Below are 14012 nucleotides of genomic sequence, written 5' to 3'. Positions count from 1 at the left end.
AACGTCTTACTGAGTGAATTGCATATTATCAGTATGTTTTGGTCAATTTTTCCTGGTCAAAGCTAGAGCTCAAGCAGCTCAGACCTTAAAGAAGCTGTGTATCTGTGCGTGTGTGTCAGTATCCATAGTTATAGGTCCTGACTGTGAACACCTTGTATCGAGGCGAGATGAAATGAGCATCTTCTAGACAAAATGGAGTGTAGAAATGCTGATACATGACCTTGGTGGGTCACTTTGTGCCTAAGCCAGGAACCTCGTGTCATCTGGATATTCAATGGAGATATGCTTCTGTCTATCAGTCCATGTGTGGAGATTTTCTAAGTTCATCTATTTCTTAACCGATCAGAATCATTGAACCTGGCACATGTTAAGAGTATAATTGCTGCTGTTCTGAGAATGTATGGCATAGCGGCCTACGAACAGAAGTTGTGAGTGTTGAAACTGACTTCTGCTGATGAAACGGCGAACTATTTTTCAGTAAAACTTTTTATTTAAACTGACTCCGGGTCTTCATTCATCATATCTGGTCCTCTGGTCTTTAACTGTAAAATCCCCTATAAAGAAAAGTAGTTTGTCTCACCACTTTGTAAAAAAGGGTGATGGTTTAGTGGCAAACCTGCTGTGCTCTCTGAGTTTCTTGTGCGATTTGAAGTGTATCCTCCACCTCCAGGGGTTCTGTGGAGAGTTGAGCTGCTCAATGTGCTGAAGGATATCTTGAAGTTTCTCTAAAAACAGAAAAATGGCTTAGCTGAAATGCTCGTTAAATAGCTGAACAAACCTAATGACAATAATATATTTGCTTGGATACCTGAAAACATCCTGAAACTGAGTTACCTGCTGTGATGACGGCTGGATTCAAAACATGTTCATCTGACACAATGAAACCCCCCGACTGAAAGAGTTCATTGTAGGTGTGGTTCTGAATGTCACTCAGGTTGTCTACACCAGCAAAGCTCACAGATGGATGCTTCTTCAAGGAAACTAAAGAAGGTATCTATAGGTATAAAACACAACATCTGGTGTTTTCCAGTTTACGGAACTGGTTCCCAAATTCAAAAAATCAACTTCTTCAACGAATCCATTTTAAGTGCTGAGCTGTGACTTACCTTGTGAACTTGTGTGGCGATGTCCATATTCTGAATGATGACCAGTAGTTTATCTTGACTACTGCTTTTTTCAAGGAAACTATGAGGGTTACACTCCAAATCCCCCAACTTTTTCAAATATTCCTGTTACAAATGTCAGTACAAGGTTAGTAAGTCTTAACTTAAGTTTGACTTAAGTTCGTTTAACACTTGACAGTAAGTTTTACCAACACTGAAGCTACAGTTCCACCTTTTTTCAAGTCGGTGAAAAATGTATGCCTAATTGGCCATGTTTACACCTACTATCAACATCTAATTTCAGGTGGACAGCACTAAATACAGGTGTAAAGTTGGTCCAAAAACAGCAGAACAAACCAGTACAGTTTGAAGATCAAACTATATTTTTTCACATAAGAAAGATGTACCTTTATTTCCCAGCAGACGTCACTCTCCTCCTCATCCATGGAATGGATGTAGAAGTGAACTGAGTTCTTCTGAACTCCTTTAAGGATCTCCACCAGGTTACTGATCACCTCTGGCTGTAGCTGATCAATGATACTGCTGATGGCGGAATGTGCGTGTTCCATCGGGGCGTCTTCAGCTGGCACGGCAGGGTGTGCCAATTGCCCCTCCACAGCTTCCGTAGTCTCAGCAAACGAACTACCATTCATCTCATGTGAGCTTTGATGAAGATTATTAGAGATATTTGCTTCCAGGGTCTTTTGGCACACTGAGTCCTCCTCTAATGGACACATCTTTTGGGAAAGTTCATGGACATCAGGCTCAGGTAAACTTGACCGATGTTGCAGTTGTGTCATTGAGTCAGATATAGAAGGGGAACATGGTTTCAGAATAGAAGGGGAACATGGTCTCAGAGATGACTCAAACGTGTTGGGTTTAGTGGTTGAAGACGAGGAAGCACAAGGATTAATGTTGGAGGACGTATCAGGGACATTTGAAGTAACTTCTGTCGCAGAAGACGATGAAAACACATCTTCTTGAGCTGCATGGGGTCCACTGGCATTCTGGGATTCTATGAACATCTTCAGGCTGTCCTGGAAAGAGCTGATGTAGTTACAGACAGGAAACGGAGTGTTGAAGTTTGAGACATAATCAGAAAGTGGTAGAACTGGAGTCTGGGGAGGTTCTCGTGAGCCCTGAGTGCTTAAGCAAGAAACATAATAAATATTATTGCCCCTCAAGAGCTGCTCAACCTCACTGGAAAAGCCAGAGATTTGCTCATCGACTATGTGGTCAACTTCATTTGCAGGACAATCGCTAATAGTGGTCACAACAGCAGGAACAGGGTCTTCATCCTCAACCTCTGCTGCAGTCTGTACATCCAGATCCACTACTATGTTGCTGCTGTCAGGCTGGTAGGGGGGTGAGAGATCTTTCTTGTCAGGTGTGGTGTGTGTAGACACAACTGGGCTCTGAAGGAAACGTGGATCTTCAGGATAGTCCATCTTTCTTTGGGAATATCTTTCTGTTTTCAGACCTAAGCAAGCATTTAAGAAAATTAAGATTCTAAATCTATAAACAATGTACATTAACATCTTTGCTGAGGTTTACATTTTATAGTTTATTTTTTAAACATCTTGGTGTAGTACTCATTCTCAGAAACAGTGTTAAGTTTGCATTATTGATATAATGAACAGATATATAAGAGTACTGAACTTTAGGTGGTGTCCCACTAGCCAGCTTAAGACAACTTGATTTGCGGCTGGAGGTCATTTAAACAAATTAAGATTCCCTCCAACTACGTAAATGCAGCTTTCATGTGGAAATGTGCTGAAAAATCATCTAGAAAAATCAGCCACATGGTTCAAACAAAGGGAATTTCTCTTAATACCCTGATATACTTCAATCAAATCACAGAACGAACTGGTGTGATGTTATTTCAAACAAAATAAGGCCAAAGTGAAGTTTGTTGTTTCGGGAGTTTGAAACAGCTTGAAAAAAGCTCATTTTCTGGAAAGAATGAAAAAGAACTTTGTCGTATATCAGGGCTTCAATACCAGTCATTCAATATTTCATTATGAACTTGTACTGAGCTTCTTAACTTAAAATGCATAATATTATAATATAATTAACCGTAAAAGAACTTTTTTGCTGATATTGAGTTGTTTATTATTCATTATTAGACATTTTTACAGTGTTCTTCACATCTTCATCAATGACTTTACCTGTGATGGGTATTAGTACCCATGGGATTGTCTTTTCCCCGAGCAGGTTAATGCCACGCTGCTGTCCACCAGAATCTGAACAAGGGCTAAATGCTTCTAAACTACTCAAGCTACCTGCGGTCTCCTCCTGAAATGGCAAAAACATCATCAAAATCCATACCTGGACTTCATGGCTTTTTAACCAAATTACTGGAGAAATGCAAAATATCATAAAAAGAAACAATACTTTGGCTAGATGCAAAACTAGCAACTATTATTTAAATAAAGAGCATATACCAGGTACAGAAGTATTCAAACATTTGCTCCTGTTTTTTGATCTTTAATGTGTAAATGTTGAGTTGCTTGAGCACACTGATCTACCTCAAGACAGTCGGTCCTCTCTGGTTCGTCATCCATGAATCTTTTCCTCAGGTCAATGTCACGGTCAGTCGGGAGGCCGAGTCTTAACATGCTGTCGAACAGAGCAGTGTCAGAAATGTCTGTTGTGTCCATCTCTGTGTTTTCAGGTGGTTCTGTGGTGACCCTGGTCAGGTTGTCTATCAGCTTAATGACCTCTAGCGCCCCCTGGGTCTTGTCTTTGCGCAAGTCTGTGTCAAGACTGGTCTTTCCAAGGCTGTCTAGCATCTCCATGACTTTCAGCGCACTCTGAGATTTATCCTTCCTCAGGTCAGTGTCCTGAATGCCGACACTGCTCAGAACATTGGCGAGACGTGGAGTGGACTGCCTCTCGTCTGCTGATGAAGGAGAGCATTAAATTAATGACTGACAGCAACCTGCATACAGCTATAACCAGGGTCAGAAATGAACATGGGCCGACGCCCACAAAATGAACAAAAATGCCCCCAAATTCAAGACAAGGAATGCCACTGCACAATTACACTATAAAAAAACAACAGAACAAAAAACAGCTGTTGCGATTTTGGCTTATTATGGCTATTGCGCTTAAAGCGAAATGTGTAAATTAAAAGTTAAAAGTGTTGATTGTGACATTTATATCTGCTAATGGTGCATGAGATTTCTTTTTATGCATTTTTCCAGCATTGAGCATTATAGCCAATCACACATTTCTGCTGAGTGCAATGAATGCAATGGCCAATAAGAGGTGTTTTGATTAGTCACTATTAAAAACGCATGTTTATTATGTTTATTATCATTATGTTGGAGAGGAAATCCAAAGTATGGAATCATTTCAAGAGGGTAAAGTATGACCCCAAAAAGGTGATTAATGATAGGCAAACATTAGCCTATCATTAATCAACTTCAAACATGGATTACCATTTGAAACATGTTAGTAGTACCCTAATGTAAACCATTTTACATCCATTTTTCATTTGTCAAAAATAAATAAATAAATAAATCCAGTATAAATCTGAAATGTTCTACATTTCCATAAAGGTCTGGTCCTTGACCATAAACACAAAGTGGAACGAACTTTCTATCTCTTACACACACACACACACACACAAACACACACATGTGTGTGACTGCAACAGAGGGCATTTTTATAGAAATTGGCAAATAAAATCAACAAAATTGGTCTAAATCTGGAACATTTTACATGTAAATAAAGGTCTGGTCCTTGACCGTAAACACAAAGTGGAACGAACTTTCTATCTCATACACACACACACACACACACACACACACACACACATATATAAACACAAACACACACACAGACACAGACATGCGTGTGACTACAACAGAGAGCATTTTTATAGAAATTGGCAAATAAAATCAACAAAACTGGTCTAAATATGAAAAATTTTATATGTAAATAAAGGTCTGGTCCTTGACCATAAACACAAAGTAGAACGAACGTGCTATCTCATACACACACACACACACACACACACACACACACACACATAAACACAAACATACAGTCTCTATTGACCTCTATTGGATATATGTGGTCATTGCACTTTTTTTTCTTTAACTATAATTCCTAAAGTTTTTCCACAAACCTGTAGATGGTAGTATTCCATCCCTAACACATAGATCAATGTCCAAATACAATTTAGATTTAATTAAGTTCATCATTAAAGTGATTTTTTTCATTAAAAATCAATTTTTCATAAGCCAATTTATGACATGCTTAAGTAATTATGCAGTAAATAGGTAAAAAAAAAATACAAAATATCCACAAAAACACAGCATAAATGCATAGATGAGAAGTAAATTAAAAAAAAAAAAAAAAAAGTATATTTCCTTATGTAATCGCTCTGTAAAAGTTTGGGGTCAATCTGACCCCAAGGGACTAAATCGTCGAAAACAAAATTTCTCTCTATAGACACATCCACTATACTTCGGAGATGGCGAGTCAGCTTCATCAATTTCATCTTTGCAGCCAACACTGATTCAGAAAACACTAGCTTATTAATAAATTATTAAAATGTTCAGATAGTCTCCTTGCTTTTTTTCCTGACACATTCACAATCATTACTTTTGCCGGTTGAGAATTTATATTTTAAAGGCTCATTATTATGGTTTACTATCTACTGTATTGTGGAACAATGCTAAATGTAACAACTACCAGCCGACGAGGAAAATCTTCGGATGGGGCAGCCCTAAAAGACAACACAGATACATTTAATAAGGTTATTATAAAAACTGCCCCTAAATGGTAATAAAAGTCCGTTGAAATCAATTCCAAGGGGCAATAATTGGAAATGCTAATTTCTTACCCTGGCTGTTACACAATTTAAACACGAATATTCAGTGCAAACAATATTCTGAATAGAACCTCTGCACCAATAAATTTAAAATCAAGCTGCATCTTTATTCTATGTCTATTTCACAAGATTGTCCTCATTCTCCTCACCTTCCCTGAATTCTTCATTGGGTTGATTTCTCTGGCGTTTTGAGCTTCCTTCAAGGGCGTCAAGATCTACCTTCCTCTTAAGTGCATAGGTGTCCTCCATCGCCTCTGGACCTCCTGCCTTTCCTTTTGAGCTCTTCTTGTTCAGCTGAATGAGCTTCAGTAGCTCTTTCACTTTCTCTGGGTTATCATGAGGGGGTGCTTTCTCAGCGCTCAGGTTGGTCTGAACCCGGAACTCTTCCACCTTCTTCTTCACGTTCTCCAGAACTATTGCGAACACGGCAGGGTTGTAGATGTAGGGCCGCATGAAGGCCTCCCAGTTTGTCTTCTGCCTGGGTGCAGGGAAGAGCTTTTCCCTGACATCCAGTTTGGAATCGTAGTCTGTCCTAATGCGCTGTATTGGTTTGCCTTCATGGAAGTTTGTGAGGTAGTCGTAAACCTGCTGCTCTATGGTGGTGCTGAGGTCAGCAGGAGGGTCACTTCGAGCCTTGCTGAGGGTGTAGTGAAGAGCGGAGATGAAAGAATCATGCTGGGGCATGATGGGACCCCAATGCTCTGATGACACAGGCTTGCAGGGAGTTGATGCTTTACAAACACAAATTTTTTTAAATTAGTTTCATTACTAAATAATAAAAATTATTAAGATCAAAAATAAGATCAGATCAGTGACTGAGACTTGAGCCTGAAACATACTCTATGCTTATATGAAAATGTAGATTTTAGCTTTTCGTACATAGTTGTGTTCTGAATGCCAATATCGGTTTCCATTTAAAGTTGAGAATTTAACTAGTGCATAAAATTTGAATATCGCATAAAACATTTGCGAATAAAGCAGCATTTCCACCCCATGTGCTCAAGGGAACAAAATTGTTACTTCCTGGAAAATTAGCACAAAATACCTGAAATAAAAATTAAAGTTGCTGCAATCAGGGAAGAAACTGTGGCTCTTTTATCCTCCATCATAAATGACAGATGAAACACAATAAATGCTGTCAAGTTATCTTGAAAAAAAAAAAAAAAAAAAAATCTATAAATTCTAAAAATGTGCCTAAAAAAACCTGACAACAATTGAGGTGGATACACTTTTTATCCGACAAGAAGACACGCTTAAACTATGATTGAAACACAATTATCTAATAAATCCCTCAATGCGCAACAAAAAACTGGTAAGGAACGGTTCCAGTTGTGTTTCCACTTGAGCCTGGTACAGCACAGCACCATTACAAACCATTCTCGGCCCGGAATTCTCAGCACGGTTGTGCTGAATCGATTGCAGCAACTTTATTACAGATATTTTGCGCCAATTTCGCAGGAAGTGACGATTTTGTTTTCTTTTGAACACATGGGATGGAAACGCTGCTTTATTCGCAAATGTTTTATGCGGTATTTCAATTTTGAACACGTTAAATTCACAACTTTGGATGGAAACATAGCTATTGGTATTGGTACTCACTATTTTTGTATCGTGACAACACTATTTTGAAGAGAAGCTTGCTGATCAAGTTAGCTGAAATAAAATAAACTGTGCTTATGACTGAGCTACATGAATGATAACATGTTTAACAGCACAGACATTTGAATCTAATACAATTGCTTTCTTGAGTTAATGAAATTTATTTTTGCCACGCTGATGTGTGTTAATTGAGACTATGGGCTTGCAATATTTTGGCCAAACATTTACATCTGTGTCTGCATAAAATATGTTTCTGGCTTTAAGAAGGTGCACATCATTTTAACCGTGTACATCTCTCCAAATACTCACAGCTCTTTAACAAGTCACGCTTCTCACGGTAAATAAAAAGTGCTTGTATACAGGACATTTTCCAACCGCCTCGTCGCTCTATAAAATGAAAGACATTTGAAATATTTCAAATATCAATTTCTTTTACAATGACATTTCACCATCATTAGATCATACCACTTGAGTTGGTCATTTGACTGGCAGAAAGCAAGAAGAGAAAACCTCTGTCCTTCACCATATTCACCAACACCTGCAGTGACAAGACAACAATCAGCTCATGTACCAACTGCCAAAGCATCATGAGTCAGGATTAGACGCCCAATATGACACTCACCAGACCCTCTTCCTCCAGTTTCTGCAGCAGTGCGGTCAAACTCTTTGGAGATTTGTCTTTCTCCACCACGTCAAACAGACTGCAGAACATGCCACTTTTAGACACTATAAAAACAGAGACATTCTTTACATTATATTATCATATCTCTACAAGCACAATCAATGCAACTTTAACATTCCCACAATAATGCTACATCATTGTAATGTTCAATCATTGTTTAACACTTTTTTCCAAATCTTCATTTGTCTTTTTTTTTTTTTTTTTTTTTTTTAAATATCGCAATAAATATCGTATCATGGACTTTATACCGAGGTATTATCGTACTGTGAGATTTTGATATCATTACATCCCTAATCTCTTCCAAATTACGGTAGTTATGGCGTGAACACTGCATAAGCTTGTTGTTTTGGTTCAGGAGGAACTGTAAAACTTTTTTGGTTGTGGTGCTGATGACTGGCATCTGTCTAACTCCGCATAGCATGAAATAGGGCTGTCACGATTCCTTGATTAAATTCGAAAAATCCTCGATTGCAATTAGGCCTGGGCGATAAAACGGTATCGATATTTATCGACGGTACGTCTTATTCGATAACGATAGAAAAAAACATTCGATATAACTCTCGATATAGTTGCACTTAAATGCATTAAAATGTAAACAGACATGAAGTTCGGTTGCATGAACAACTCTCGCTCCATCCCTGGATCACAAACAGACACGCTACGAGTGACACGCAAACATGTTGCTGTGGAGTTCAGTTGCGCAATCGCCACGTGAAATCAAAACACACAAACACATGAAAATGAGTGCTGTACCTGCCGGTGACGAGGAGATTGTGAATAAAAAAGGACATGTCAGTGTGGCAGTTTCATGGTTTCCTTACGTCTTACAGTTGATTTACTTAAAAGATCGTCTTGAGAGAGCAGTTGTCATGTAGGTATTAACAGCTGCACAAACAGTGCTTTCAACCACACAGTATCTTTATTTCTGTGTTAAAAATATTAAAATTATCACAGAAATACTGAGCTTTTGAAAAAAACTTGAACGCACTGAAAATGACACATTAATCGATTACATTGTTTCACCACCAGGTGGCGATAAGTGACTGTTAAAAAAAATGTATTTGACCTTGAATCTTCATTTCAACAGATTCTTTCAAATACACTGATTCATCCAGTAATGAAACAAGAGTATTTATGGGTGTGTCATTGAATCATACATCCAAACAGATTTTTTTTTTTTTTAAAATTCAAATATATTTAAAATTTTTAAAAAGACTGCAGCAATTAATATTTTGTCAGAACCTCTAGTAAATTACGTTATTTTGTTTAGTTGACATTCAGAATTGTGATCTCGGTTTGAAACAAACAAAAAAAAAAATTCTCAATTTATCCAGAATTGTGCAGCCCTAAGTTTCTTTAACACTTATTTATTTAATCTTCATATAAAGTATAAGAAAGATTTGTTCACATTTTATTTAGCTTTGTTTTAAAAATTATTTGTTGTTTGCCTTAATTAAAAATGCATTGGTTAAATTCAAAAATTTTTCTACTAAAATTCTCTCAATAATTATCAATACCGATCAATAGGAAACATTATATCGTGAGAATTTTTTTTAGCTGTATCGCCCAGCCCTAATTGCAATTTACCCGTGGCTAGTAACCGGCAAAATACCGGAAGTGGTGCATTTCACGGACGAGGATTTATGAAACACGTTATTTGACCGTTTTCTGCACAATGTATTAAAACCATTTAAAACAATAATATAGCATAGTGCTATTGTGGACTCACAAAGGCCACGATTCAATTAAATAAATATATGCCGTGCGGGTTTAATGCGAGTAGGTTGTGTGCGTCTCAAAGCGGCTCTGTTCACAGTAAATTCTTTTCCGTAGAAAATTGACTTCCGTAGAATTTTTTTTCCTACTGTGATAGTCAATGGATACCATCAACTGTCTGGTTACCAACATTCTTCAAATATCTTCTTTTGTGTTCAACAAAAGTCAGATCATTCTGTTTTTGCTTTAAATCTCAAAATTATACAATCTAAATTAAATCAATTATTAAAAAATAACTGCTCTGTTACATGTGTTTAGCATCTTTGTTTGCATCAAGATTAAAATGTAGGCCTCTAATTTTTCAAATGGCTGGCTACAGATATGTTTTTGTTTAAGGCCAGTTTGGCCTATTAAAGAGTAAATAAACAACAAATTTGCTAAAACAGAGAGGAAAAAAACAGTATTGGCCAATTTGCTTGTATATAAATCAAAATCAGCCATGAAAAATCACAATCAGGGCATCCGTAATAAAAAAAATATTACTGTTTTATTCATGCCAGGCCAGTAGATGGCAATGCTACCTTCGTAAAGAAACACTATGCGCCTATAGACTGAACACATAATACGCATGATACCACCTTTTTCACAAATTCACATTTTTGTATTTTACATGGAGATGCTAACGGTATTGTTTTCAAATACTTGTACTTTGAAACCTATCCAAAATGCATAAAAAGCTTTCCATTTTTAGTTGAAAACAGTGTTGTGTAAACGGCCCCTTAGAGAGCAGGGTGGCCAATGGCTGATATAAAGATGATTAAAGCACTGAGCAATATTTTAGTGGTCAAACCTTCATGGCTGCCTGCGTAGAGATTCCAGGAGAAAAGGGCAGGCGGGATTTTCTGCTTCACCTGCACCAGGCTCATGACTTTACCGATCTCAATCTTCTCTGGCCTGAAACAACAACAGTCAGTATTCATTATCACAGTGATTCCACATGCACAATGTCATTTACTGTACACAAGGTGACTGCTGTTGTCCATGGGACTCACAGTTTGTAGGGCAGGAAAGGCTGAGAGAGCGATCGAAGGCAGGCCTGGTACACGTCTTTTCCTCCATTCACAAAATGTCCCCGCCATACCGTGTAGCTGCGCCTACCTATAACAACAATGAAAATGACAAAGGAAAAGAATAGTTGAAAAGTTCATTCAAAACAAGCATGTTATTTTTTCCTATTCCACAACAGTTAAAGGGTTAGTTCACCCAAAAATGAAAATAATGTCATTTATTACTCACCCTCATGTCGCTCTACACCCGTAAGACCTTCGTTCATCTTCAGAAAACAAATTAAGATATTGTTGATGAAATCCGATGGCTCAGTGAGGCCTCTATTGAGAGCAAAGCCATTCAAACTCTCAAGGTCCATAAAGGTACTAAAAACATATTTGAAACAGTTCATGTGAGTTCAGTGGTTCTATCTTAATATTATAAAGCAACAAGAATACTTTTTGTACGCCAAAAAAACAAAATAATGACTTTTCAACAATATCTATATGGGCCAATTTCAAAACTCTGCTTCAGAGCTTTACAAATCGAATCAATGAATCGGAGCGCCAAAGTCACGTGATTTCAGCAGTTTAGCCGTTTGATAGGAGATCCGAATCACTAATTCGAAACAAAAGATTCATAAAGCTCAGAAGCTTCATGAAGCAGTTTTGAAATCGGCCCATATAGATATTGTTGAAAAGTCGTTATTTTTATTTTTTTTTGGCGCACAAAAAGTATTAATATCGCTTTATATTATTGAGATAGAACCACTGAACTCACAGGAACTGTTTCAAATATGTTTTTAGTACCTTTATGGACCTTGAGAGTTTGAATGGCTTTGCTCTGAATAGAGGCCTCACTGAGCCATCGGATTTCATCAACAATACCTTAATTTGTGTTCCGAAGATGAACGAAGGTCTTACGGGTGTAGAACAACATGAGGGTGAGTAATAAATTACATTATTTTCATTTTTGGGTGAACTAACCCTTTAATTATGTCTAAATTCCAAAGTCCCTTTAAGGCAAGTAATTTCACTCGGCGGCCATCTTTGAAACGCCTCTCGGTCAGCTGTTTCAGTCATGACAGTACGGCTACTATCTATTTGAATGGGGAAACAAAGTTCTCCAAAGTTGTTCACCAAGCCTAGCTTACGATTAAATTTCATACATTTTTTCATTCTAGGGTAATTTTTGTTTCTAAATGCCTTTATTTAGAAGGCAGGACTTATTTCGCCATATTGCACGTTGCACATTCTCCCATTCATAATAATATGAGTTCACCGTTTTTGTTAAAGTCTTTTCTAAATTCTTTGTGTACTTTTATGGTGCTTTTTTGTAGCTTGGCAGACTATATAAACTGTTGCAGTAAGAAAAAGAGATCTTGGAAAAATTTTCAAAAATGCTGCTTTTATGTTCCACAGAAAACCATTAATATCTGAAAAATCCATCTCTTGTGCTGTCAAATGCTGCAGTACTGAAGTGACGCTCACCTCTGCTCACCCCTGATGGCTGACTGGTCCTGAGGAACAAAGACAATTTTAATAAAAACTTGAGTTTAATGAGTCACAGCACCAAGACTAAAGGAGAGCATTCAGTACCTGAGAGGAGGAAGCGGTTTGGGGGCGACCGTCAAAGCCTCTTTGCTTTTAAAGTAATAAGAAACCACAGCATACGGACACACATGTCTCGGCCTGGATGAAATGTCGAAATCCACATACTCGTAGAAATATTGCTGTGAAGAAAGAACCTTCAGCCATCTCAGAGTAAAAATAAATGCACTTATGATCATTTGATTAAGCATTTTTAGTTTAGTTTTTTTCACTCATACTTGAATGACGAAAACAGCACTTTTTTACCTGAGTATACTCAAATGCCCTGTACGCCTGTAAGGATGTCACTCGAGTTGAGTTCTTGGAGAAATGGCTGTCAAATTTAGGTGTAGGATCCATACTTCTCGACATACAATCATGTACACTCTTGACTTTTCCCTGAAGGACAGAAGATTGAACATTTCTCAGACTCAATAACACTACGAGTTTCATTTGAAAATAACAGATCAATCAAACTGCTGATGTACCTTTATAACTTTAAATATGATGATGTTTCCTGTGGATCCAGGCTCGATGGGGCTTATTTGAAGTAAATCAGAAAACTGACACAGGTAAACACCTGCAATATCAACATATTCATTATTTATTAGAGGCACTACATGAACAAGTTTTTTTTTTAGTCATGCATCTTTTTTTTGATGCATGAACAAATCTTGACTAGACATAATTTGCAGCAAGCCTCCGATCCAATAATCGCAATAAGCTTTGTGCTTTGTTACTTTTGATATGAAACAAAGTTTAAGCTATCAAATTCTCAATTCAGCCTTATGTCACGTAACGTTGCGTTAACCTCATGAAAGCCATTCAGTGGATGTAGGATGTTTGTTAGCTAGAAAAAAATAAGACTAGAGGAATTTTGCTAAATATAAACACTATTTTGCATATTGTTTATATGTTTACTTAACCCCTTGTCTTTATTTTATGTTTGAATAAATCTTTCATGAAAGCAAGTTATTTATTACAGCCACTGTTTATATTTCAACAACAAACTGGAGTAGAAACGTCATTATAAATATTATAAAGTTGATATAAAACTGCTTTATTGCCATTTAAATGTTTGTATACAACTCGATTTTTATTTGAGTGTTTTGATTATTTAAAAAAACATATTAATTGATTATTAAATAAAGTTTATTTTCATTTTTGGCTAAATGAAAACTTTAATTTTGGTGTTTTGGTAATAAAAATCATTTTGGTGAATTACTAATTATTATTATTATTACAATAATTGAATTTATTTTATTAAATTCTAAAAATTGAAAAAAAAAAATATTTTCCCAGTGCATGCCACTGAGAAATATTTTACTATAATAATAACACTATTGTCTGTCAAATAAAACTTAATGTTTATGATATTTATATTAATTATTATTAATAATAATAATAATAATAATGGAAAATGTTAGTTAATA

At 36.8% G+C, this 14012-nt stretch overlaps 1 protein-coding gene across 3 annotated transcripts in view; it reads right to left on the bottom strand.

Annotated features, from left to right (window-relative positions):
• Positions 1 to 14012, bottom strand: part of tasora (transcription activation suppressor a) — a 33612-nt gene that overhangs the window by 6777 nt on the left and 12823 nt on the right. For 2 of the 3 annotated variants that reach the window (XM_051908803.1, XM_051908801.1), the window contains exons 5-20: positions 13068 to 13159; positions 12847 to 12978; positions 12589 to 12722; positions 12481 to 12509; positions 10996 to 11101; positions 10794 to 10897; positions 8168 to 8271; positions 8011 to 8083; positions 7855 to 7932; positions 6096 to 6677; positions 3632 to 4005; positions 3272 to 3398; positions 1511 to 2583; positions 1107 to 1229; positions 835 to 994; positions 617 to 725 (exon numbers count right to left, since the gene is read on the bottom strand). In XM_051908803.1, the coding sequence (XP_051764763.1) occupies positions 617 to 725; positions 835 to 994; positions 1107 to 1229; positions 1511 to 2583; positions 3272 to 3398; positions 3632 to 4005; positions 6096 to 6677; positions 7855 to 7932; positions 8011 to 8083; positions 8168 to 8271; positions 10794 to 10897; positions 10996 to 11101; positions 12481 to 12509; positions 12589 to 12722; positions 12847 to 12978; positions 13068 to 13159 (3400 nt within the window). The remainder of the gene's footprint in view (positions 1 to 616; positions 726 to 834; positions 995 to 1106; positions 1230 to 1510; positions 2584 to 3271; positions 3399 to 3631; positions 4006 to 6095; positions 6678 to 7854; positions 7933 to 8010; positions 8084 to 8167; positions 8272 to 10793; positions 10898 to 10995; positions 11102 to 12480; positions 12510 to 12588; positions 12723 to 12846; positions 12979 to 13067; positions 13160 to 14012) is intronic. The other variant, XM_051908802.1, reaches the window with a different exon arrangement.

The sequence above is a fragment of the Ctenopharyngodon idella genome, chromosome 10, assembly GCF_019924925.1.
Source record: "Ctenopharyngodon idella isolate HZGC_01 chromosome 10, HZGC01, whole genome shotgun sequence".
NCBI lineage: Eukaryota > Metazoa > Chordata > Actinopteri > Cypriniformes > Xenocyprididae > Ctenopharyngodon > Ctenopharyngodon idella.
This window is presented reverse-complemented; position numbering and strand designations above follow the sequence as displayed.